The following is a 25,788-nucleotide window of genomic DNA, read 5'->3' as shown; positions in this document are numbered from 1 at the left end:
CTGAATCTGTTAGAATCATCGTGTCTCGCTGGTTCTACCCCTGAAACTGGGCACTTTACTTGTGGCAATAACACCCATCTGCCTGAGGAACAGATTGAAGAATCTTCTTTCTCCTCTGTCCCTCTTTTCTAATACCTGGACGGCTTTCACTTCAGACTATTGTACATGCCAGGCTGTTCCAAGGTTTACTAATTCAAATTTTCCTCCTTTCTCACCTTCAACCTTCCTATCTCAACCTGAACCCGATATCCATGGAAAGTAGCTGTGGTCAGAGAGAGAGAGAGGATTTTATTAAAAGAAATGACAATTGATTATAATACAAAAAAACAACTTAATGTCATCCGCTTAGGAGATTCATTGATGGGCATATGGTGGGTACCTGGAAATATTTAGAATAACTCTTTACATACATTGAGTACCTAGGAATTATTAGCTCTCCGTTGAATACTCAGAAATCCGCAGGGTGAATATTGGTTTACATTGGGTATCTAAAATTGTCAGCTGGGTGGATATTAGGTTTTGAGTTCTGTATGAGTGGGGTATCATTAACTTCTTTTTCTCTGTATTACAGGGCCCAATTTCCTGGCCAGGAGCGCCATGTCCGTCTCATCTATCAGGGGCAGCTCCTCCGGGATGATTCACACACTGTGGCTTCACTTCAGCTGACTGATGGGTGTGTGGTGCATTGTCACATCTCTCAATATTCACCGTCTCCTGGACATAGCAATACCGACCTGCCGGAGGTTCCTCTGAACATTGGTAGTCTTCTGGTCCCCCTATTAGTCCTAATCTTGGCCTTATTGTGGTACTGCCAGTTCCAGTACCCTCATTTATTTACTGCCACAGCCACTGTGTGCCTGGGAGCCATTACGCTGCTTGTCATTGCTATAACATTTGCCACATACCGCAGATAGGAAATCAGTGACTGGAGATATTCACATGTCGGAACTTCTTCCCATCAATAAACATCTGTCATATATCCACCTGCTGCCTGTGGTGAGTTCAGGGAATTGTGCAAAATTCTCAGTGGTTCAGCCTATATGCGGCCAGATGTGGCAATGCACAGATCTCTGCAAATACAAAGAGTATAAACCTATAGGATCTCAAAACAGACCGATCAGATCCACCGACCCAGAATCCTCCATTGACTGACCAGATCCACTTACCTAGAGTCCTCCAGTGACCAACCAGATCCACCGACCCATTGTCTCCTAATGACCAGCCAGATCCACTGGGCCAAAATCCTCCAGTGCTCAGCCATAACCCCTGACCCAGAGTGCTCCACTTACTAGTCAGATCCACGATCTAGAGTCCTCCACTGACTGGCCATGTCTACTGACCCAGAATCCTCCACTGACTGGCCAGATCTACTGATCCAGAGTCCTCCACTGAAGGCCGGTCCACAACCCAGAGTCCTCCACTGACCGGCCAGGTCCACGACCCAGAGTCCTCCACTGACCGGCCAGGTCCACGACCCAGAGTCCTCCACTGACTGGCCAGGTCCACGACCCAGAGCCCTCCACTGACCGGCCACGTCCACGACCCAGAGTCCTCCACTGACCGGCCAGGTCCACGACCCAGAGTCCTCCACTGACCGGCCAGGTCCACGACCCAGAGCCCTCCACTGAGCGGCCAGGTCCACGACCCAGAGTCCTCCACTGACCGGCCAGGTCCACGACCCAGAGTCCTCCATTGACTGGCCGGGTCCACAACCCAGAGTCCTCCACTGACCGGCTAGGTCCATGACCCAGAGTCCTCCACTGACTGGCCAGATCTCCAGATCCATGACCTAGAGTCCCCTACAGTCCAGCCAGGTCCACCACCCAAAGTCCTCCACAGAATGGCCAGATCTACGACCCAGAGTCCTCCACAGACTGGCTAGATTACCAGATCTAAGACCCAAGTATCTCCAATGATCTCAAAGATCCACCCACCAAGAGCTTTCAAGACACCATTGCTTTCACTATTCATGCTGACACATTTTTGTATGTTTTATAGGGTTACATTGTGCATTGTACATGTTGTTGTAGTCATAGGCTTAGTGTGTTTTTCTCTTGAATTTTCATGGTTCAAACATTATACATTACTTGTACAACCAGCCAGGCCAGAATGAATACAGGGGATTGGCATGACGTTGCTTATTCTGTCCAGTCTGTAGTAGAAAGTGGTATTGCAGTGCTTGTCTGTGTGGTGCCACAGATTTCCTGTCTAGCTTGAGGTTTAGCGATCACTATGGGCCACAAAGGAGATTGGCTGTATTTGCTTCCAGTACCCTGACTTCCACTTTCCAATCAATGCATTGTATATGAAGCTTTTTATATGGTGATCAGTTACTTCATTTTAGTGAATTAGAAACCATAATTGGATCCCTCTGTGGTACCACATCCATACTGTGACAAAGTTAATGTTTCTATTTTAGTAAATGAGGATTCTATCACTGCCATGTAAAATATGGAACAGCAGTCAAAGCAGCCGTTTCTATTGTATAAAATTGGTTTGAATGTTGAAACTTTGAAGGTTATGAAAGTGGCAATCAGATTGAGAGGTTTGTAGTGGTGATCTGTTTCCTTTTGCTATCATCCTGTAGAAGCTGCACAGATGAGGAAGTCGGAGTCTCAGGACAGAATAACATTCAGCCGTGTGTCCCGATAATGAGGGTGGGGGAGTTATGTGTCTGACCCTCCTTCCTCTGTATTGGTGCTAATAAAGAACCTGTGGAGTTTGAAGTGATTGGTGGTTGGAGGAGATGGAAGGTTGGACATTGTATGTAAAAAGACAACCTGGAAAGGACTCTGAGATGATTGGACTACTGGTGGTGGATGTGTGAAGCTTTCCAATGGCTGCACACGATGGGTATGAGGTGTTCAGGGATCCAGTGCTGCAGGACCTATTAGAGGGCTTTGCCTAATTTGTGTCCGTGGATTAGTTGAAGCTCTGAAGATCTATACGAGGCTCTCCCTTCTGTTGACATTTGTCCTTTCAGACTCACCATCAGTCATTGTTCGAGCAGATCATACAGAAGTCAGTGCGGAGCTTCAAGCCTTGATTGTAAGTGGTAGTGCTATGTAACGGCATTATATCGTGATACCATGAGAGATATTGCAATAGTGTAAGTGAGGCGATATAATGTGTGTCCTAAAATCTTCACGTTCCTGTCTTACGCAGTGCCATCTAGAGGTTGGGGGGGTTCTACACAAGAGCTCCTGCCAGCACAACCCACGTAATCTCAATGATAAATGATCCAGTCTGCCAGCCCCTATTTATATATTCCCCATTGTGCCCAGGGTTGGTTCTTAGCTCTTGCCGCCAAGCCCTTTAACAATGTTATGCCCGCTTAGCAGTCACCAGGTGTTGAACAACCCAATATGTGCATCGACAATGGCAGGCAGCCGTGACATCACAAGAAACAGGGAAGTACTGGCCACCATAATGTGGATTATTTAAAATGTGGGAAGACAAAATTAAGGTAATAATATTTGTATATTGATACATTACCACTACCCCCGTAAAACTCTCCGTTATACAGAAGATACAAAACCACACAACTGACATCTTGCATCATGCCACGTCAGCGGAGGAGTTTGTGGTATGAAGTAGTTGGAGCCTCAATGGTGACCAGAGTTGAATAAGGACTTTCCTTCTTATAAGTCTAATCTGTATCGCTGTGACTTTAAGGCTGCTGTCATGGGGTAAAATGTCAGCTCTTGGGATTCAGTAAGCAACGACAAGGAATCTGAGAACACGTGCTAAAGTTGTTTTTCAGATGGCCTCTCCCTGTAAATGTGTAAGAGTGGATTTCTGATGTCTATCACCTTCTTGCTGGGCCGATGTACCCAAAAACCACTTTATAGCAAATATATACAGACAAGTGCTTGTACAGAAGATTTTACACAACTTTTGATTTAGTGTTCAACATACATTACTTAGGGCCATCATTTACTGGTCTTTAACAACCCAGGGAGAACAAGTTGTGGCCTACCAGGTTATAAAACATTTACAAGGCTTTCTGTTGTCTACATGCAGCTAATTAGAGCTATATGGAAACCCACACAGACATAGAAAGAACCTGCAAACTCCATGCAGATAGTGTCCTGGCTGAGATTCGAACATGGGACTCAGTGCTGCAAAGGCCGGAGTGCTAACCACTGAGCCACCATTCTGCCCTTTATGGGGCTGGATGGTAATATATCACTGACATGACATTATAAGACTGCATGTTCATATCTCACTGACATGATCTTTATTATGAAACTGCATGTTGACCTCTATTTTGAGACTGGATGTTAATATCTCACTGACGTGGCCTCTATTGTGGGACTGCATGGATATACCCTGTTTCCCCTATAATAAGGCACTGTCTTATATTTTTTGAAATGCCAAAATATGCCCTAGGTCTTATTTTTCCATGAAGAAGACTACAGTACACATTTATTGTTGAAAATCACTCATGTGCCATTGATTGTCCCCTTCTGATCACTCGCGCCATTGATTGTCCCCTTCTGATCACTCGCGCCATTGATTGTCCCCTTCTGATCACTCATGTGCCATTGATTGGCCCCTTCTGATCACTCTGTGCCATTCATTGTCCCCTTCTGATCACTGACTCGCTGGGTAACAGACTCTGTTAGGGCAGGGATGAGCAGCTTGCTTGTCCTTTAAAGTTACTTTCAGTTTCACTCTGCACTGCAGCGAGCATCGAGGAGTCACACAGAGGCACACAGTATCAGGTATCGGAGGATGTCTTATTTGGGGGGGGGGGGGCGCTTTATTTTAATTGTTTGAGCAAAAATCGGGGGGTGGCTTATTTGATGGGGATGCCTTATCATCTGGGAAACACGGTATATTTTACTGATGTAGCCTCTATGGTGAGACTGCATGTTAATATCTCACTGACGTGGCCTCTGTTCTGAGACTGCATGTTGATATCTCACTGATGTGGCCTCTGTTCTGAGACTGCATGTTGATATCTCACTGACGTGGCCTCTGTTGTGGGACTGCATGGTAAAATCTCACTGACGTGGCCTCTGTTGTGGGACTGCATGGTAAAATCTTACTGACGTGGCCTCTTTTGTGAGATTGCATGGTAATATCACACTGATGTGGCCTCTGTTGTGAGGCTGGATGAATAGTAACATCTTTGAAGGTTAGTGTAGCAGCGAAGCTTGAGGATTACATTTTTACATATTGTTAAGAGTAATAACAGTCAGACATGGAGAGTGATCACAATGATACTTCTATTCATTTATATATTAACACTATTACAAATAATAATACTCTGCATAATTTTAAATACCCCTATAAATATACTGCTGGCAGCAGTAATACTCAGTGGCATTATACATGTTAATGTGTGACCTTCTGTGGCCGGTATCACCACAATTATCCTCATTATAATTTACAGAGGGATACGAGATGAAGGCCTTGGCACGGCAATCATGATCGTTATGTGCAGAGCAGCGTGGGGACATTTAAGTATCTTCTCAGGAACAGCTGCAAATATTATTTGTCCTTCATCTAAGTCAGCACTTATAGTTTAGTCCCACCCCTGAACAGCATGGTTCAACCTAATAAGCACCACCCCTGAGCAGTATGCAGTGCGTTTGCTGCAGCAGCTTCTATAGGAAATTCCAGGTAGAGGGTATTCTGTATCCGGGGTTGAGGTGCAATGGTAAGGATAACAGTGAATCAGGGGTCCCCGTACTTCTGCCCAAGGCATGAGGAAGGATTTGGTGTTAAACCGGCATTGGCATTTCATTGTATTCATCAACACCTTCTTGTTCATCAAAGATTGGCTGCACCTCATCGGCGTCCAACTGCAGAGAAACAAAAATGAAGAGATTGATGATACAAGCCATACAGTACAGTATATTATTTGTCAGGATCTATAAGTGCACTCCCATCTCTCTGCACTCGGTCAGAGCATAGCAAGCTGGTGATTGGCTGACTTCTTGGCCTCAATGTATTCCTTAGTATGAGTTCAAGAAGTCTGGCAGGAAATAGGGAGGTGAATGGAGTCTGAAAAAAAATAGAAGGTGAAGAAAACTTACACATTTCATCTCTCGGTCTGTGAATATCCTCCTCAGAACAAAGATGCGCAATGGGACGGTCAGAATTAGGATGAAGGGAAAGGCCAGAGACGCAGCTGTGGACATAACAACCCAAAGCACTGCCAGACAGATGAGCTGCAGTATAGTGAATAGATGCATCCGGAGTGTGCGCACCTGGCGAGAGACCAAAACAGCAATGACACTCCATACCATAGGCATACAAATTCCAACCCTAAACCCATCTCCACCCAAATACCAGCTATATATAAACCAATCAACAATGTCACAAAATAATGATACAGTGCTATTGAAAATAACTGATAATCAATACTGACAACTTGATCTTATGTAAAACTCAGAAATCAGTCCTAAGTGCAGCATAATATACCCCAATATTAATATACCCTCCAACCACCTTCCCTCTCCCCGGCAGGGGCCATTGTACCCAGATCATGCATGTGACCACTTCACCTGTCGGGGTCATATTATGGCTGAAGACTATTCATGAACAGTTCTGCTTCTCACATCCAGAATTGGCATCTCCACTGAGTACAATGTAAAATATAAGAAGTTTCGTGTTATAACTCCACCAGAATTCAAAGCTTTAGATTTGGGAACACACAGTTTATAGGTGAAATAGTGCTTATTTATTATCTATAAGAATAATGGACCTCTACGGTGAGATATCATCAAACCATCAGCAGAGAGTAAAGCTAAATGTTAATGGATGTGGCCATGAGTTCCTTCAGAAAATATTGCGTGGCTGAAATATCATCTTTTTCTTTATTTGCTCCACGTTTGTCCAGTTACCTCGGACACACATAAACCAAATCACATTTCTACTGATGACATTTTATGTACAGATTACATGATATTACTATATGTCACCTTCTTCACGTAGATGACGTCTGGGTGATGTTTTGGTGGCTTCAGCAGCAACTGCAATCGTTCATAGAACTGAATTCCGTTTAGTGAGGTCACTCCCATATACAGGAAGATTCCAAAGAGCACAGCCAGTGGGATCTGGCGGAGAACATCACCAATAACGATGGAGAGACCTAAAAAAAAATAAAATCCACCCTGAGAAGATTTGGGGGACGTGGAATCATATATATCACCATCATAGACTGTAGTGGGTGACAGAAGATGAGGGATGGATCATGTGATCAATGACTAAATAACAAACCCCATGTTGACCCAAAGCCAGAAATAACTTGTATACTGTACAGAAAGTAGGCCAAAAGCCAGCAAGGAAAGGAGCTAGGCAAGGGGCCAGCACGACTGAAGGGGGAAGGCCAGAAAGGTTTGTGTAAATAAAAGAAGAGGGGGGAAGGTGGCATGGTGGGGGGAAAATGATATGATAGGAAGATAAAGAAAACAAAGGGTGGGCAAAGATGAGGGTATAAGGATGGGAGCGTAAGGGGAACGGTGAGAATTTTTGAAGAAATGGAGGTATCAAAATCTGTTAACTTTATCATGGATGCGGTTGAGGCCCTCTTGCAGCAGCTCAGAGCTGCGGCAGCTGAAAAAGATCCAGGCTCGTTGCAGGAGTAGGTGGCCGTGGCGATGCAGGGGACTTTGTCGACCTCGGGGATTGCTGGATCAGAGGTTGTACGGCCTCTGAGGTCTCAACCTCCGGAGCGCCTAAGTCTGTAGGTCCCCAGGGCTCGGCGCCGCAATGGGAGCCCCATCAGGGACCCTCCAGGCCACCCTGCCAAACAAGCATCCACTGTGGCGGTGGGGGCTCTGGGGGAAATCCCCCTCACAGGTGGAGCCTATGGAGATGCAGCCCTGAGTCTGCAAGTCCCAAGTTGCATTCCCGTTCTTCTGGGATGCGGGAGCATGCGGCCCCACCACGTGGCAGGATCCAGGGATCGTCGGAAGTGGGGGCTGGGCGGCAAGTGATGTCTGCTGTCTGGCCTGTCTCCTGGTGCAGCTGGCGGCGTTCCGGGACTGGGGCACAGCGAGAGGAGACGTGCCGGAGCGGTGCCCCATTTGGGGGCTGGAGACTGGGAGTGGAGGGGAGAAGATGCCAGTCAGGTCCTTCACAAGATCTCGTGAGACAACGGCTGGGGGCAGAGTCGGCTACTCCAATATGGCGCCAGTGACGTCCTGCATGCCCAGAGGTCGGGGGTCAAGGGAGAGACCCTGAAGTGCGTCACCGGAAGGCTGGCAGTTCAGCCGGCTTGTGGTGGGGACCCGGTGCCTGGACAAGAAGAAGGCGAAGATTCTTTGTTATCGGGGGGGGGGGGCAGAAGACCTTGTGTTGGTCACGGCATCTGGACCTCCGGCCAAGGGGCGTGCAGGCTGTGACAGTGGACAGAAAAACGTTAGGATCATGGGGTGGGAGGGGGACGGGTGGTGGGGGTCACTGCTTGTTTGAGTGGACCGGTAGGGGGTTACTAGGCGGGGCAGTGTAGCTCTGTGACTTATGGTAACGTGCCACAGGTGTTGGATGGGGTTAGGGCTTTGTTGCAGGAACTGTTGCAGGTGAGTGGGGGGTAGGGGGCCTGGGCCTGAAACGGCGTGGAACAAGGGACCAGCAGCACCAGTTTGTCTGAAGCGGATCAGGTGAGTGTGGGGGATAGTGCCCACGGTGAAGTTTATATATGTTTTGAGGGCCCTTTGGGATCTCACCTCAAGCAGGAGGTGCGTGAGAAAATTTGGCGTGGGGAGTATGTTGAAATATTTTCGCTTCTCCCGCTTGAGCGTTTTAATTTGGATAGGGCGGGGGGCAACGAGGGTAGAAAGGGAGAGGAGGAGTTATGACGTCATCGCTTGATCCTGTGTACCTTTGGGAATTGGCTGCAGGCCTTTTCCATTTTAGCGAATGTGGTGGAAAAAAAAGGTGTCCCAGAATTGCTCGGCTCTTTTTGGATATCTGAAGGGTATCAGTGAGGCTTATGGGGGACAAGCCTGGCTGAAGTATGATGAACAATTCAGGCAACGGATGGCGGTCCGCCCTACCTTGAGGTGGGACCATAAGGACATAGGACTCTGGATGCGTTTTATGACCTTGGCAAAGATGAGTAATCAGCCCTTTCTTTGGGGGGCCGGAAGCCAGAACTCCTCCGGTTTCTCGGCCCTGCGATGAAAGGTGACCTGTTGGCAATTTAATTAGAGGGGGTATAAGTTTGGCAACTCTTGTCGTTTCCCGCACGAGTGTACCGGTTGCAGGGGAGCACATAGTTTTGCCCGCTGTGGGAAGCAGTTCTGTTCGCGGAGGGATGGTCCTGGAAAAAGGGAGGACCCCAGTGAACATAGAAAGGATACACCCTTTCCTAAATAGATACCCTGACAGGGCGGCAGCCCGGGTATTGGAGAAGGGGTTTACTTCAGGGGTCAGGATCCCATGTGATATGGTACCGGTCCCACTCGTACCACAGAATTTACGGTCGGCGCTGAACTACCCAGAGGTGGTAAGGGAAAAGTTGAAAAAGGAGGTAAGTTTGGAGCGTATGGCAGGTCCTTTTACCAAACACCCTGTGGGGGGTCTTGTGGTGTCTCCACTGGGGTTGGTGCCTAAGAAAAAACCTAATACCTTCATATTGATTCACCACTTGTCAGGGGGGTCAGGGGGTTTGGTTAATGCGTTGATTGATTCTGAACTGTGATCAGTGTCCCATGCTTCTTTTGATAGTGCCATTGGTTGGGTGAGGAAATATTGTAGGGGGCGCTGTCAGCGAAGGTTGATATAGAGGCGGCTTCTCGGTTGCTCCCGGTCCACCCCGAGAGTCAGGTGGTTGGGTTGCACATGGGAAGGAGGATTTTTTTGTGGACCGGTGTCTTCCCATGGGCTGCTCGGTTTCCTGCGCGCTGTTTGAAATGTTCAGCACGTTTTTGGAGTTGGTGGTGCGTGACTTGGTAGGAGTGCGATCTGTATTACATTATTTATATGAATTCTTGTGTGTGGGTCCACCGGAGTCTAGGTTGTACAGGGTGTTGCTGGGCACTATACAGTTTGTGGATGACAGGTTTTGGCACCCGAAAAGATGGTGGGTCTGGTGGCGGAGCTGTCTTTTTTGGGCATAGTATTCAATACTATGGCCATGGAATGCAGGCTTCCTGAAACTAAGTTGGCTAATCTGAAGAACGATGTGCGGGAGGCTGCTGGAAGACGCAACTTACGTTTACACCAGCTGCAATCACTGCTGGGTTAATTTTGTGTGTAGAATAATGCCTATGGGAAAGATTTTCGCGTGGCGGTTAATGGCGGCAACTTCAGGAGTTTGTAGCCCAAGCCATTATGTCCGATTGAATGCTGAATTGAGGGCAGATTTGGTGGTTTGGCAGAAAATTCTTAGAGAAGTGTAATAGGAGGGCGTTATGGATTGGGGGCCGGTGACGTCCACGGACATGGATCTCCACGCAGATGCGACAGGGTCAGGTGGGTTGGTGCTTATTTTCATGGTTTATGGAGTGCAGGCCCTTGGCCGCGGGGCTGGGTGGACTCTGGTTTGGTGGGGAATTTGGTTCTGTTGGAATTGTTCCTAATTTTGCTGGCGGTTGAATTGTGGGGTTGTCATTTTGCCAATAAACTCATTCGTTTTCACTGTGACAATCTGGGGGTGGTACAGGCAGTGAATAAATGGTCTGGTTCATCCCCGCCGGTGATACTTTGCTTAGACATTTGGTTTTGTTGTGCCTGCGCTTTGTTGTGTTTTTGTGGTTATATATATTGTGCATATTCAGGGCAAATATAACGTGGTTGCGGATGCTTTGTCTCGGTTGCAGTGGCGGAGGTTTCGAGAATTGGCGATTGGGGACGGTCAGTAGCTAGGTCTACATGGTTGGCGTACAACAAGGCATGGTCCGAATGATGCAGTTTCTGCGGTGAGTTTGGTGGTGCTCATTCTACTGATGATTATGTATGTTTGGTTTTGTGTTTTATTTGCAGGGCAATTGAACTTGGTATGTCGGTTTCTGGGTTGAATAAAAAGATGGCTGGTCTGGCCTTTTGGTTTAAATGTTAGGGTCTACAGGATGCTACCAAATCATTTATCGTGCGGCAGGCACTGAAGGGTTATCAGAAAGGACGGGTGACAATTGACAGTTGTTAAATTCCTTATGGCGCCATCTGGGTAGGATTTTCTTGTCTGAATATGAGCCGGTGTTGTTTAGGGCAGCATTTGAATTGGCCTTCTTTAGGATTTTGGATCTGTGAATTGGTAAGTATGTCCAGAACGTCCGCAGGGGGTTTGCAAGTGGAAGATGTTCAGTGTGGGAAGGATACAGTGTGGGTGCAGATTAGGAGCTCCAAGACTGATAAAGAAGAGAGGGGATTTGGGGTGGAGCTGGGCAGGATTGGAGGAGCTGAGGCCTGTCCGGTAACGGCTGTTGAGGCATTGTTGCAAGTGCGGCCAAAAAAGTAAGGACCATTATTGATGCATGCAGATGGGTCAGCACTGTCAAGGTACCAGTTCTTAGTGGTGTTCAGGCGGTGCTTGCGGGAGAAGGGGTTGTAGGAGCAGGAGTATGCAACTCACTCCTTTCGCATTGGGGCAGCAACAGAGGAGGCTAGATGGGGTTTGGGCGAGGCTGTGATAAAAAGAATTAGAAGGTGGGAGTCAATTCGGTATCGGTTGTATGTGAGGCTGCATTTATTGGAAATGTGTTGAGGGTTTGAATGGGAATGAGGTGGGGGGGTGTTATAAGTGATCACGTTATTGGTTGGTGTTCTTGTGTTTGTTTTCTTTAGGAGCGGCTCTGGAGTTAATCTGGATTGTAGGTCATTCCTACGAGTGCTGGGGAGCCAGGGGGCGGCGGTCCGCCCTGAGGGTCGCCAGCTGGGCAAATCATGTGCAGATGGAGTAGTCCACTGGATTGGGGTCCCTGGCATGTTGTGGACCAGTTTTTCTAGGGTGGATAGGCCACCATATATAGTGGTAATTCATGCCAGTGGCAATGATTTAGGGGTTAGGTCAATGAGGGAGCTTACAAGGCCAGAGTCAAGGTTAATAGAGTCGAGGTTCATTGTTAGGAACGAGGGTATTGTTTTTTGCTATCGTGAGTTGGAGGCAGATTACCAATTGCATCTTCAAGGTGATGGGGTTAATTTAAATGCAGTGGGGATCGATTTGTGGTGTATTGGACTGCAGGAAGGGATACTTAGGGCTCTGCGGTTGTGAAGTGGCGCACAAGTATAAGGTTTTATACTTGTGGCGCAGTGGCGGTGTGAGGTTCTCGTGGGACAGGGTGTGTCGGTGTTGGATTGGTAAAATGTTGGTGTGTTGAGAGCCATCTATGGGTATGGGATCTCCAAAAGTTTTAAAGGGGTTAAAAGTTGTTAAGGTTGGTTATGATATGCGTGATTGATATTGTTCCCGAGATGGTGGAGTGGTGTCTGGGAGCAGGTCAGATATATCAATCAAAGCAGATACATGTAAACGTTGGTGAGAGTCTGCGGGGACCTGCCACCTGAGGGGAGGAATTTGGGTCACCTGATTGTTAATATTATAGAGAGGGTTGTAATAAAAATAAAAGTTACAGTCTTTATATGGTTACAAAGTTTTAAAATAATAAACTGCCATACGGCCATTTTCACCATACCTGCAGGTGTCTGTTGTTATTTTAAATTAAGTGTTTGGCTGTAAGGGGAAGAAGTGTGTTGGTTAAAGGAGGGCTCTTGGCATACCGCAGTCATGAGAACTGATACGCCCAGTGTACAGAAATGAGAACAGATACAGAAATATAGGCAAGCGTACAGAAATATAAACAGATATGCCCAGCATACAGAAATAAGAATGGATACGCCTAGCGTACAGAAATAAGAAGCATTGCTGTGCAGCAGCCATGATTTCTTACCAACACATATAGCAACCAGCAGGCCTGTTACTCTCTGCTCTTTCACCTCTTGGATTTTTGGTTTATCCCCTGGGGCTACGGCCTTACTCATAACCGTTAATGCATTGGCATGTGTGACGGAGCGCACAGTTGTAGCAGCCATCCATGGCAATCCAAAAAGGGCACAAATCCCACCCATGGTAACAATCAGCAGCAAATCCAAGTGAAATCCAGAGCCCTTCACCAACATCCGCTCCTTCTTACTAATAATTAGCCTGTTAGATATAACAAATAAAGAGAAGTTTTACTGAGTATTAAAAATGTTCTTTATAAACGCCTCACCATCCAAGTAGCAGAAAAGTAACTGCTATCACAGTGTGAAATCCACTTACGTGGTGATCTGTGTCTCCATAAAGATCAAAATATAGACCAGAATGGCGGGAAGGACACTCGCAAACATCATCCAAACTGGAAATGGATCAACAGATCCCAGAGGGTTCATGACCCAACCTCGCTTCTCAGGAGATGTCACCTTGAACCCACTGGGGACGCTGAGTTTCTGCAGACACAAAAATACGAAGTTGGTCACAGAAGATGATTGGGCTTATTGATGTGAATACATTTCTGGACCACATCTGGATACATTACTCACCTGAGTGTAAGTGTCAGTGATACTGAAATCCACAAGCACCATGATAAGAATGGCAATCGGAACCCCAAAATCTCCAATAATGCGACGAACCTAAAATGAGAATATTTAGCGATTGTTCAGACAGCTGAAGAGTAGAAGCACTGCAAAAGGTGGAGTCATAAGGAAAAGTATAGAGCAGTGGACTGAAAGATTCATAAAGAAGATCTACAATAATGAACAGGAATTCTTGGGGAAGAGTTGGAGAATAGAGGGGTGAACATACAGAGATGAATTGGGGAGTTCAGGGATGGACAGGTGGGATCAGAGAAGAGTTATGGGGTAGACAGAGGGCAGAAAGAAGTACATTTGCATACAGAGAGGATAGGAGTGTACAGGGATGAACAGGAATACGTGGCCCGTACAGACAAGACATGAAATGAAAAGCAATGAGTTGGGGTGAATGAACAGAAGTGAACTGGAGAGTACAAAGAGTTAGTATCATACAGAAAAGGGCCAGGGAGTAGAGGGACGAAGAGTTAGGGGTGGAGTCGTACTGAGATAACGAGTACAGGGATAATCAGGAATGGGCTGGGTCATACACTAAAAAAATGGACATTATAAAGATGGATAGGACAAGGTGGTGCCATACACCGAACATTCGAGGGACATTTTTAAATTGTGGTTGCAGACTCAACCTGTGGCTTGGATCCAAATGGCAACAAATTTGTTTATTGTTGCATGGTTGCTTCTTCGCCTTTGGAGGAAGAACTGAACTGCAGCTGCAACTGCAAAGACAGCTCGTGCAATTACAAAACCTGCGATTTGGGCAGCCACATAACAGAAATTTGCTATACACCTGGAAGTGGATAACGGCATTTTTCCAGCACAACTATGAAACAAGTATAAAAGTATAGAAAATGGATAGGAAAAGGTGGAGTGATATAAAGAAGAGTAGGATATCATAGTGTGTCATAGAGAAGCAGTGGTTGGACAGGGAGTGATAATAATGGTGGTGGAGACCTTTGTACACTTCGATGTTATCAACCTAAAGTTCAGAATCCACATTAGGAACAATTTTGTGGTGTGAATTCTGTGGCCACTGTAAGTTGTGCTGTTTGGGCAGGAGAAGAAGAGGGAAGCTTGATGTATACATTTAAATTTAGATAAATGTGTTAGGAAGAATTAAGGAAATCGCCAGCTAGAATTTCTGGGTTCTCCCTCAGTCCTGATTTTTTGGCTTTATTTTTCGCTGATATTTTATGGCAGATGTTTATTTTGGATTAGATCCACAGCCATTCAGAAGCCACTCACCCTTCCAGGGAAAAAGTTGCTATTCTTTAGTTTACGCAGGAAGAAAGCTATAAAGAAAGTGCCGGCCATTAGCACTAGAGAGAGGAGCGCTGTGTTTGGCTGTCCCAGAATTTGTGTGGGAATTGCCGTGCTGTTCTGTAATGGGACTTCAGTCACATTTACATCCTCAGATTCTGTCAGGTTTTTGATATCGCAGTTTGTTAGAGGATGCTCCTGAAAAACCTGAAACACAAAAGACAAAAATCTGTGTAAATGTCAAAGGACAGTGAAGATTCCAGCTAAATGATAGAGGTCACATAATGACAAGCAGGTCAGGTGACAGATGAAGAGCAGAACAACAATAATGATATTAATATTTAAGGTCAGGCTGACATGACAAGCCTTTAGGAAAAACACATATAAGGATTTACCTTGAATAGCTTGTAAAAGGTTTCATAGATAAAAATGAGGGAAATAAGAATGGAGAAAATTTCTTGTGTAAAACGTGAGACAAAGCGGACCAGGAAGCTTCCTTCACAGGCCACCGTGGCCACCACAATGACAATTAGCCAGGCACCAATCCACACACGGCCAACCAAATATTCCAGACCATTTGCAGAGCAGAACTGTTTAAAAAAAAGAGTTATTGTTCATCAATATCCATACAACTTGTATTTCTTTCTTCTGTATTTTCAATTTCAATCCACTGAGAATCTGAATCCAATATGTTATCTACCATCAGTTCCAGAATCATTTTACTGCATGCTAACAGCATGTTCCCCTTATAAATGGTTCCTAATACTCTGCTTCTATCTTTTTAGGCTCCACTCTACATACCTCCTTGTACTATGCAACATTTATTTTCCCCTAATTCCCTTTACTGAGGTTTCCCAAGTCTGTGACCTAATCAGCATTCTCTTTGTTACCTTTTGTACAAACCTTACCGTGTAAAAAGCTTCCTCAAACACCAGTAAGGGTCCCGAAAATCCAACAACAAGTAGTGGCTGTGCCCCCAATAGGCAAAATATCACTCCTTGTATGCAGGTTCCAATGATAAGTTCTGATACCCCAATCATACCTTTTGTTTTCTCACCTGAGAAGGAAGCATGGACACGAGAAATGAACATGGCATGGAGGTGTAACAAATTTTGAATTTATTACATTGGAGAGCCCTTATAAAAAGAACAATGAACTCACCCAAAAGTCCACCAAAAGTAATTGCGGGAGACAATGCTGCAAAATAAATGAAGATGACAGCAGCCATGCATTGTGGATCCAGCGCATCACGAAAATCACTGACATATTTTGGATAACGTCTTTGGATGTCTCTTATGACACCACCAAATGGTCTTCCAGTCCTCCGTAGGGGATCATCTTCATCTGGCACAGCTGTTTTTGTGAGTAAAGCTAGAGATGAAAGGGAAATAAGGACATTTTATCCAAAATGAATAAATATTGTAATCAGCTTTTTTATGACATGTATGTGGACTCTGCCCACAAACAACTTAAAATCCAAGTTTATGGATCCTTCACAATGGTCGGTGCCGCATAATGGGATCCCTACAATAGGCAGCTACAGCGACACCCCGTAATAAAGCTTTATTATACACAGCGTATGCTAAGGATTGCCCCATAGAAGTATTTAATGGAAAAGCCGGCCAGCATGACTGATACAAGTAGGAATTAAACAGAATTTTTTGCTTCCTGTTCATCTTTTTACTTCTCCAAAAAATGACTAAAAAAGCCAGAGCTGAATCGTTGCTTTATGGTTAAGAAGAGAACGGGAGTTATCCTGATCACCTTTATCTTTGGTTTCCCTTTCTTCTTCTATCAACTTCTTCTCATGGCCTTGACGTCTTCGCAGCATCTCTCGCTGGAAAAGGGCCACAGATCGGAGAAGCTCCTCACCCATCACCTCAGAGGGTGGCAGCACCACACTGCAGTCTAAAAACTCATTGATGGCAGTCAGAAGATCCTGGCGATCATCAGCAAGGTAGGCGGCCTCATGAAAAGACTGGGGGGATATACATGGGAAGGATCACAAAGGTGCACAGCAAGGACAGGACAGACAGGTGACTGAGAATCAACAACCCGGAGGCCTAAAGGAAAGAGGAGTAAGGATGGGCACAGGAAATAGAGAGCAGAGGAGATGACACAAAGGTGGGTGCACAGGTAAAAGAAATGCTAAGATGAATAATATTTATTGAAATGAAAAAACAGCATATATAATAAAATGAGAAGTTTTTTTTTAAATATATTTGATAGCAGATACACATTAAAATAGATCTTTAATTAAATTGAAGAAACATAAATGCAGGAACAGTATGTCCTGGTAGCTGTTTGCCTGTATGGCATTTCATAGCAGGGCCTTACTGTGAATGCCAATAATGTTTCTAATATTAATTCGCATTTACATGTGTCTACCTTATGATAAAATTAAAGACTCAATTTTAGCCCTACCTGTTCACCCTGGGAAAACAGCAGGAGCCTTGGGTTCCCTTTGGGAAGAACTGGGGACCTGCTGCTGGAAGAGAGCCTGGACTCACCTTATCTGACATGAGCGTAGAGATGGACCTTCCAATCTCATGATAATCCATATTAGATGTGCTGGGTCCCAGAAGAACAAAGAGGAAACGCACCGGAATGGGAACTTCTAACACAGAGTCCAGCTCCACTGCCTCCTGCAGCCGCACAAATGCCATTGTGGGTTGATCGAGGAACTCTACGCAGCCTGGTGGGACAAAGTGGAGAAAAGGCCACTTAGTAGCTGGATGATTTCTAGAAGCACAGAATGGAACTGGGTATTAAGGCATTAAAGTAAAGATAACAGAGACTGTTGTACAGAGACTGTAGGGAACATCCGATTGCCTCATGGAATCAGGAAGGAATTTTATTCCCCTGTTGAAGCAAATTGTACCCGGGGTTTTTTTGCCTTCCTCTGGACCAACTACGTCTTATAGGGTTTTATATCTGGGATATGTTTATTTCCCTAGTGGTTGGACTTGATGGACTTATGTCTTTTTTCAACCTAACCTACTATGTAACTATGTAAAACATTATCCTGGCCATTCAAGATGGCAGAAGGCCCAACTTCTGGAAGAAGATCAGGTGAAGAGGGTGGCAGTTACACTGGAGCGAGGACAGGTGAGTGCAATTATAAATATTGTGGTCAGGCAGATAAGATTATTTATATTACAGAATGGACATCGCCTGCAATAAATAACCTGGCTGGTCACAATTTTTTAGTTTAGTTCCCTTTTACCTCCGGCCTGGTACTGGTGATCACTGCAGGAAGCAGCAATACATTTATACAGGAAATTCCCATGTGACTTACCCACAAGCACCACACTGGCCTCAGCATTCTCTGGAATCTTTTCCAAGAGTTTTAGTTCATGTTTTGACTTAGAACGTTGAATTGTGGGTAGAGATGGAAGGGATTCTCTCTGGAGAAACACATTGGTCAGGTTACAATGACAACCAGACATTACCAACATCCCCCAATCCCATCCAATGCAGACATCTCACCTCTCGTTCCATATCGATTTTTGTCTCCTGGTCTGTGGGATCTCCACCCATTAAAGGATCTGTTAGGTTGGGTTCACTGTTTTGAGAAATGTGATTGGTGCTGTGATGTCCAAGCAGAGAACCCAGACTGGCTGCTGAAATATTTCGGGAAAATGAGTCCTTCTCATCACTCGGGTGACTAAAATGCACAAAAGGATCATTGGTAAAAGACAAATCACCCAGTCTCTGTGTGTATGTACAGTCTACCTCCACTCCTTGTATGTATAGATGTACTCCTACCTGTATCTAAAGGTGTACTCCTACCTGTATGTATAGGCGTAGTCCTACCTGTATGTATAGGCCTACTTCTACCTGTATGTATAGGCGTACTCCTACCTGTATGTATAGGTGTACTCCTACCTGTATGCATAGGTGTACTCTTACCTGTCTGTATAAGTGTACACCTATCTGTATGTATGGGGGTACTCCTACCTGTATGTACAGGCGTATTCTTGCCTGTACATATAGGTGTACTCCTACCTGTATGTATGGGTGTATTCCTACCTGTATGTATGGGTGTACTCCTACCTGTATGTATAGGCGTGCTCCTACTTCTATGTATGGGCGTGCTCTTACCTGTATGTATGGGCTTACTCCTACCTGTATGTAAAGGTGTACTCCTACCTGTATGTATATGCGTACTCCTACCTGTATGTATGGGTGTACTTTTACCTGTATGTATGGGTGAACTCCTACCTGTATGCATAGGTGTACTCTTACCTGTCTGTATAAGTGTACACCTATCTGTATGTATTGGTGTACTCCTATCTGTATGTATGGGTGTACTCCTACCTGTATGTATGGGTGTATTCCTACCTGTAAGTTTGGGCGTACTCCTACCTGTATGTATAGGCGTACTCCTACCTGTATGTATAGGCGTACTCCTATCTGTATGTATAGGCAAACTCTTACCTGTATGTATAGGTGTACTCCTACCTTAATGTATAGGTTTTTTAATTTCAAGTAAATCCTGCGAAGTCACTTTGTGATCATGAAAATTTCCTGTTTTTTTTGGTTCAAGACACTAGCTTGGAATTATTAGCCAATTCTAAGAATCTGGGAAGTGTATCAATTTTTTTTAAAAGGTCCAACTCTAGCTGTGCTGTTGGTGGTTGTGGTGGTGGCACTAGGGTGGTAGGTGGTGTACAGGAGGTCTGCCCGTGTGCATATTTTTGTTAGTATTAATATTGTTTAATAATAAGCAGTATTTATGTAGCACCAACATATTACGCGGCACTGTACATTAAATATATATATATACTCACAACAATCATATGCTTAACATACAGGACTACAGGTGGAGGTAAAATTACTGCTTGGCATCTGGAACAGGTAGCAGAAACATGTCGCCAGTCTAGGATTTAATTGAGCTTCCATTGCTCCACACTGGTGGCAGACAATGTATTGTCTGTTTGGGAGCAACAATTCCACTGTTCCCAATGGAAACTTTCTCCAACATGACACTCGAGGGTGAAAAGACAGAACCTGGATAGCATATTTATTAAATTCTGGCCAAACAATTTATTGGCCTGGTAATTCATGGAGCCAAAAGTTAAGCAATCAGGATATTCGGGACATGTCAGATAAGATGATACCCTTTGCCTTATCTGATATTTCAACTCCCTGCCCTCATGGTACCCCGATAGTTAGAAATGGTTGGCCATCATGTCCATCAGGCTTTAGCCGGCCTTACTTGGCCCGATCCTGCTGCCACCAGTAAGGAATGGAAAGATAGCTGCTGAAGGTGGGTGATGGTATGCGGTTGGTCGATGAGCAATGTTTGTACAAAATAGCAGAGTTTTTTCTTTAATTTAGAAAACTTGAAAAACTTCCCACTTGTGCTGTGATAGTGAAGGGTCCCAGGATGCGGCTATCCAGCAGTCATCTCTCTCTGATATCAACAATAAGCTTGTCACTGGGAAAACAAGTGGGCATACACATTGCAATGTTTGCCAATATGGAATCTGCTCTTCCATCCTAGGAGTGACTCCATAGTTGTCTGCCAGGCTAGAGATGCCACGTGTCACGTGTCCTGGTATGATGTGGGGTGTGGTAAATTCTTCCCATAAAAGTCCCATTACCACCTCCAAAGTTGTGCCTGTATCTCTCTCTTCCGCCTGCTACATCAAATTCAGTGTGGATACTAAAATGAGCAAGATGGGCACAGACCTCTTTTGCCATGGCCACAACATCTCACAAGCCAGGCTAGAACTTCAGAAATTTGTTCACCTCCAGGTTCAGCACAATCACAGAGAAGGGAACATGAGCCCAGGCACAGAGAAGCCACAATTTGGATCCTGTTGTCAGCAATCGCATTGCCAACTTGGAGGTAGCAGGGGCACAGTCTGTGTGTGAACACCCAGACCAACTAGATTGCGACTGCCGACTACCGACTGGATTGCATGACAGCACTGGAGCATACACACGCTGTAAAAAGAATAATTGTGGCGGAGATGGAGAAGAGGAACAAGAAGAAAAGTGTCACGGCTCTACAGGGCAAAGTGGTGGACCCACTGTGTCACCAACCCAGTGGGTGGAGACGTGCAGGGGGGGGCAGGGTCTAAGCAGTAGCTTGGTCTTCTCCTGAGCTTCTAGAGGTGAGGACCTTGTGGAGCAAACTACTGCCAGGTTGCGGCCCCTGTGCCCACTAAGGCAGTTGACAGCTGACTAACAGGAACCAACAATGTAGTACCAGAGCAAAATCCAAAAGAGTAATCAAACAAGCCGGTGGTCAGGACAAGCAGCAAACAAGAGACATCAGGAAACAAGCTGGGGCTGGTTCACGGATAGCACAGGAACAATACGCAGAGACTGGAACTGTAGCAACCTGGGAGTAGGTTGTCCAGGAAACTTCCCCCTTTGTCCAGGAAACTTCCTGTTGCCAGGTCACTTCCTTTAAAAGGGGATGTTAGGTGATAAGTGTAGGTCATGTGAGCCGCAGTTACCAATCCCACCAGAAGAGGGAGTGCTGGTGATGAGATAGCCTCAGATGTTATTCAAATGCCTGCCCGCAGATAGAGTACATCTGCAGAACACTCTAGTCCTTTAAAGCAAGGGAGCAGCTGACAGAGAATTACTTGACTTGGACCAGGAAGTGTGCCGAGAGTTCGATCCAGAATCAGAGATGGTGCTGGCAGCAGGGGACTGCAAGGAGGGTGAGCCAGAAGGAGGCACAGATGCCCTAGACTTGAAGGGATCTTCTGACAAATTACTGCACAATAACAGATCCTAATGTGCAGACGTTTCAGATTTGTGCTAGACATTCACCCAATGGGCCGTGAAAGTACATGTACTGTCTCCACCCATAGACACTGCTCCAAGTATCTGCTATCTTTTTAACAACACACTGAAAATTTCGGGGAAGTGGGGATGGTATGGACTTTGTTCACATGCTGGAATGGCTTGGTATCTTCCACTGAGGCTGGGCACACTCCATAGGTTCTTTAAAGAAGCCGGCTTGGTCAGCATGGCTGGGAGGGTACTTCTGTTTCCTAGCCAAACATTCTCCAATGAGGACAGAAGAAGTGAAAATGGCTCTTCCTGTAAATGTGTACCACGAAATTCCCATCCTGATCATTAGTGATCCCCACAGGGAGCAGACGCAGCAACATCAGCAGCTGGATCAGCAATAACAGCGAGAACATTGGATTTTTCAACTTTTGGGAACTGGATGGAGGATGAGAAAGATGCAATAGGATTTGCGTTCTCCCAGATTAGTGGATTTTGTTTCTTCATGTGCCAGATGAGGGGAGATTTGTTGAATAATCTGTGTCTGGTTGCCCATGGCTTATTCTGTGTTAGCATATGTTGCACAGAACAAAAGATACATCATCACACAAAAAACTGCCCATACAGGGGACACACAATAAACTAAGGCTCTGTGACTTAAATCTCTCAGGACTGTGCTGGAGTCGGCGTTATCTGCTGATTTACTAGGCAGACACCTGCAAACTTTATAAGATGCCCTACCTTGCAAAAGCTTAGTTTTTTGAATAGTAGTTGCTGCAAAGCACCTACCTCTCCACCATTTTCCTCATCTCTTTCCCCTGGTTCCCATGTCTTGTCCAGACTACCACCACTACTACTGTCACCAAGAGAAGCAGCTGCAGAGCCAAGACACCTAAAAACAATTGTGCCAATATAAATTCTCCTCTCCTCATCACTTCTTATTTTTGTAACTTTTCCGTATTGAATAAATGTTGTGCGCTATCACACAGCTCATCAACTCCCTTGATTCACACAAACTGTCTGATTTCCTGGGAGACAGTCTGTCTGAAAACAGAAGAGGGGTTTGGGAACCTGTGCCCTCTGAGAGAGTGGCTTTGAGTACATTGGCTCCTGGGTAATGTATCAAATTCACTGTCTTCATATTCTCGCTGAGACTGAGATGGTGAATAAACCAGCCAATCCACACAGAGTTAAGCTTGGCTAGCCCGAATCTGCCTCTTGCTACCTTGGAAAACCAAGTATAATAGGACCTCTTTCTGTTTTTTACCACTGATGGTGGTGTGCTTCATAGTTGTGCTGGTGGTGCCCTCCCTCCTACTACTGATGGTTTGGTGAAATCTGGATCCAGATCCAAGAGGTTTACATTGAGCACTGTATGTATAGTTGTACCCACCATTCTTTTATGTATAGGTGTACTCATACCTGTATGCACAGCTGTACCTTCCAGGTGCAAACCCTCTAGGGATGAGTGAACCTTTGTGCATCTCTCTCTTTGTGTACATACTGCACTCCTCCTATTGATTACATACATGTGCCCTTCCCTAACCCATCTCTACATGTAATCAGCTTTCTGTACTGTGTGTACTAGCAGACAGGAATATGTTGTATGCATGTCCATTTACCTGTGTTTTAGGAGCAAGGCTCTCAGCACGTTAGCTCGGTCCTCTGCTCTTATCTGGTCACTAATGATCATCTGCTCAACAACTTGATGAGCAATTCCTGGGAGAGTTCTTTGGTCCAGGTCTAGAAGAACAGCACCTACCAATGGAAAAAGTATTATAAACCACGATTAATATCTCTCTGCATATAATTACATCCTTACACCCCCCTACTGCACTTCTTACACCTCTCTTTGTATCACCCCACACCCCCTTACACATCCCTTCAAAGCACCCCTTCTTACAACCCCTATACCTCCCATCCTGACATCAACACAATCCACCTCCATTTGGAACACCAATCACTTCATTTTATATTGCTTACAACTCCATCCATAACACCACACCTTCATTTTACACTCACTACAACTTCCTTTGTAGCAGCCATACTCTCTTCCTTCACTCCCTGCACCTTCCTCTATAAAACCAACCCCGTTTTACTACATTCCCCACACCTCTCTCTGGCTTTAAAAAACTCCTTCCTGCTACAATTCCCTCACCCACCAACACTCCCACCCACAAACACACACAATACACTCCCCACACCTCTTTCCACAAAGTACCTTCACTATTTATTCTTCCTTAATTATCTCATGACCAGACCTGTACAATCCATATTGTTATCTGCACCCTAGAATTCTTGGATATTTAGAGTTTTCTCTTTTGCCTGGCTTTTCCACTCGTACAATTCCTACATTTCTAGTGCCCATAGTTACCATGTGACAATGTTCGTCTTAGTTCCAGCAGGCTCCGGAAACTGAGAGATGCCACGTGTGGTTTTCCCCATTGGTCTGTCTCTGCCTCAACATCCTCTTCAAACTTTATCCAGCGAGCCGTCTCCTTCCATTGTAGTTCCTGGTGCTTGTCTAAAACCAGCTCATTCAGCTCCACAAAAACCTGGCAGGTTTCATTCATGATCAAGCCACATGTTGGGGGGAACAAATTTTGAGAGATAAATTTAGTTTTAGTTTCCATTAAACCAGATTGACTCATTTATATTTTACAGATCCTATCATACTCTATATATAATTATAGTTGTACTCTATATAATTTCTATAAAAGGCTGGGGGTGGGAACCTTCAAAATGTACTAAATGTAGAACACATAATGCCAAATTTATTCACATGTTTCGGAGATGTCCTATTGGGTGAATGTGACTGGAAAAATGAATAGGTGGTTTTACCACAACTTGGAATATACTCATCATGTGTGTTTAGTGGGGAAGATATAAATCACATAGTAGGGGGAAAATTGTAATTGGAAGAATACTTTTTCTGGATTATTGGTGATAAGGAAATAGCAAAATATGAGAATTCATATTTACATATATAAATTGAGGGAGACCAAGAAGAGAATTTATTTCATAAACTATATGGATGTTAAGAAATGTCATATGGATGTTAATCAAATTTGGTCAGTTTGGTTACAGATGTTGGAGTTTGACACATAGAAATATTTTCTTCTAATAGTAGGAGAGGGCATTTAGTATTTTGTTTGCTGTAACAAAATATAAACTGGTAGTGGAAGTTTGTTATGGGGGCATGTCTGGTTCTCTATTGATGAATGCAAATTTGTGTGTCTTTTTTGTATTATTGTATTTGGTGGGTATTTTAATTAGTGGTATTGATGTATTGTTGTACTTATAAAAATGATCAAAACAATATTCCAAAAAAAAAGCGTGTTCATAAGATTCCTTCATACAAATACTAGACACCGCCTGTATGAAGTACTCACCTCGTGGGGTTGTAGAGTGACACTTTTCCTGTGTGGCTGTCTCTCTTTGTGGTCTTTGTTGATATGTATCACTTGTCCTTTACTCTTACGCACAAGATGTCTACGCACAGCAGGAAGGTCCTCAAATCTATGACCTAAGAAAAGAAAAGTGGTTAGGGACTGCAGAGACTTGGTGCCCCATCACTTTATTGTCTTTCCAGGCCATTGTGACTCTAGAGAGGAGAAGAAGCAGAACACTGCTGCGGTGGACAATAGTCTGTCAATGAGATTCCAGGTGGGATAATTGGGACTTGGAAAATATGGAGGGGAATTTTAATATCAAGGGGACCCCAAATATGGGAGTAGTTGGATGAGTATATGGGACCAAACTCCTACATTCCCGGCATGTCACTGCATGACACCAGCAGTCTCAAAATCCTCCCTATAGTCCTTACACCCCCTCAATAGCTACAACCCCCCCCCCCCCTTCTATACTCCCTACATCCCCTTTATAACACCAACTCCATCTTCCTAAATTTCTTACAACTTTCTCCATAATATCACCCCAACTCCTAAACCTTAACAACACAACCTCTTTCACACCTTACACTCACCTCCCTCCATACCATCAACACCCCCATTCTTTACTTCCTGCACCTCCCTTCATACCATCAACACCCCATTTTATACTTCCTACACCTCCCTCTATAACATGAACACCCCCATCCTATACCTCCTACACCTCCTACACCTCCTTCCATACCCCCAACACTCCCATCCTATACTTCCTGCACCCCCCTCTATAACATGAACACCCCTATTCTATACTTCCTGCACCCCCCTCTATAACATGAACACCCCTATTCTATACTTC

At 44.9% G+C, this 25,788-nt stretch overlaps 2 protein-coding genes across 6 annotated transcripts in view; one reads left to right on the top strand and one right to left on the bottom strand.

The window, feature by feature from the left end:
* TMUB1 (transmembrane and ubiquitin like domain containing 1) overlaps positions 1–983 on the top strand; it is an 8,679-nt gene extending 7,696 nt beyond the window's left edge. For all 4 annotated transcript variants that reach the window (XM_072413139.1, XM_072413141.1, XM_072413142.1 and 1 more), the window contains exon 3: positions 572–983. In XM_072413139.1, the coding sequence (XP_072269240.1) occupies positions 572–914 (343 nt within the window). In that variant the 3' untranslated portion in view covers positions 915–983. The remainder of the gene's footprint in view (positions 1–571) is intronic.
* Positions 984–5,220: 4,237 nt separating this feature from the next.
* Positions 5,221–25,788, bottom strand: part of SLC4A2 (solute carrier family 4 member 2) — a 36,939-nt gene continuing 16,371 nt past the window's right edge. For both annotated transcript variants that reach the window (XM_072413136.1, XM_072413137.1), the window contains 17 exons: positions 24,936–25,069; positions 23,918–24,098; positions 23,166–23,301; positions 18,277–18,454; positions 18,086–18,194; positions 17,298–17,482; positions 16,552–16,765; positions 15,949–16,158; positions 15,696–15,844; positions 15,183–15,377; positions 14,773–14,994; positions 13,483–13,572; positions 13,223–13,389; positions 12,852–13,105; positions 6,936–7,105; positions 6,048–6,221; positions 5,221–5,813 (listed from right to left, as the gene is read on the bottom strand). In XM_072413136.1, coding sequence (XP_072269237.1) covers positions 5,733–5,813; positions 6,048–6,221; positions 6,936–7,105; positions 12,852–13,105; positions 13,223–13,389; positions 13,483–13,572; positions 14,773–14,994; positions 15,183–15,377; positions 15,696–15,844; positions 15,949–16,158; positions 16,552–16,765; positions 17,298–17,482; positions 18,086–18,194; positions 18,277–18,454; positions 23,166–23,301; positions 23,918–24,098; positions 24,936–25,069 — 2,849 coding nt within the window. In that variant the 3' untranslated portion in view covers positions 5,221–5,732. The remainder of the gene's footprint in view (positions 5,814–6,047; positions 6,222–6,935; positions 7,106–12,851; positions 13,106–13,222; positions 13,390–13,482; positions 13,573–14,772; positions 14,995–15,182; positions 15,378–15,695; positions 15,845–15,948; positions 16,159–16,551; positions 16,766–17,297; positions 17,483–18,085; positions 18,195–18,276; positions 18,455–23,165; positions 23,302–23,917; positions 24,099–24,935; positions 25,070–25,788) is intronic.

The sequence above is a fragment of the Pyxicephalus adspersus genome, chromosome 5 (genome assembly GCF_032062135.1).
Source record: "Pyxicephalus adspersus chromosome 5, UCB_Pads_2.0, whole genome shotgun sequence".
NCBI classification, from domain to species: Eukaryota; Metazoa; Chordata; class Amphibia; order Anura; family Pyxicephalidae; genus Pyxicephalus; species Pyxicephalus adspersus.
Note: the sequence above shows the minus strand (reverse complement) of the source record. Positions and strands in the feature narration are given on the sequence as shown.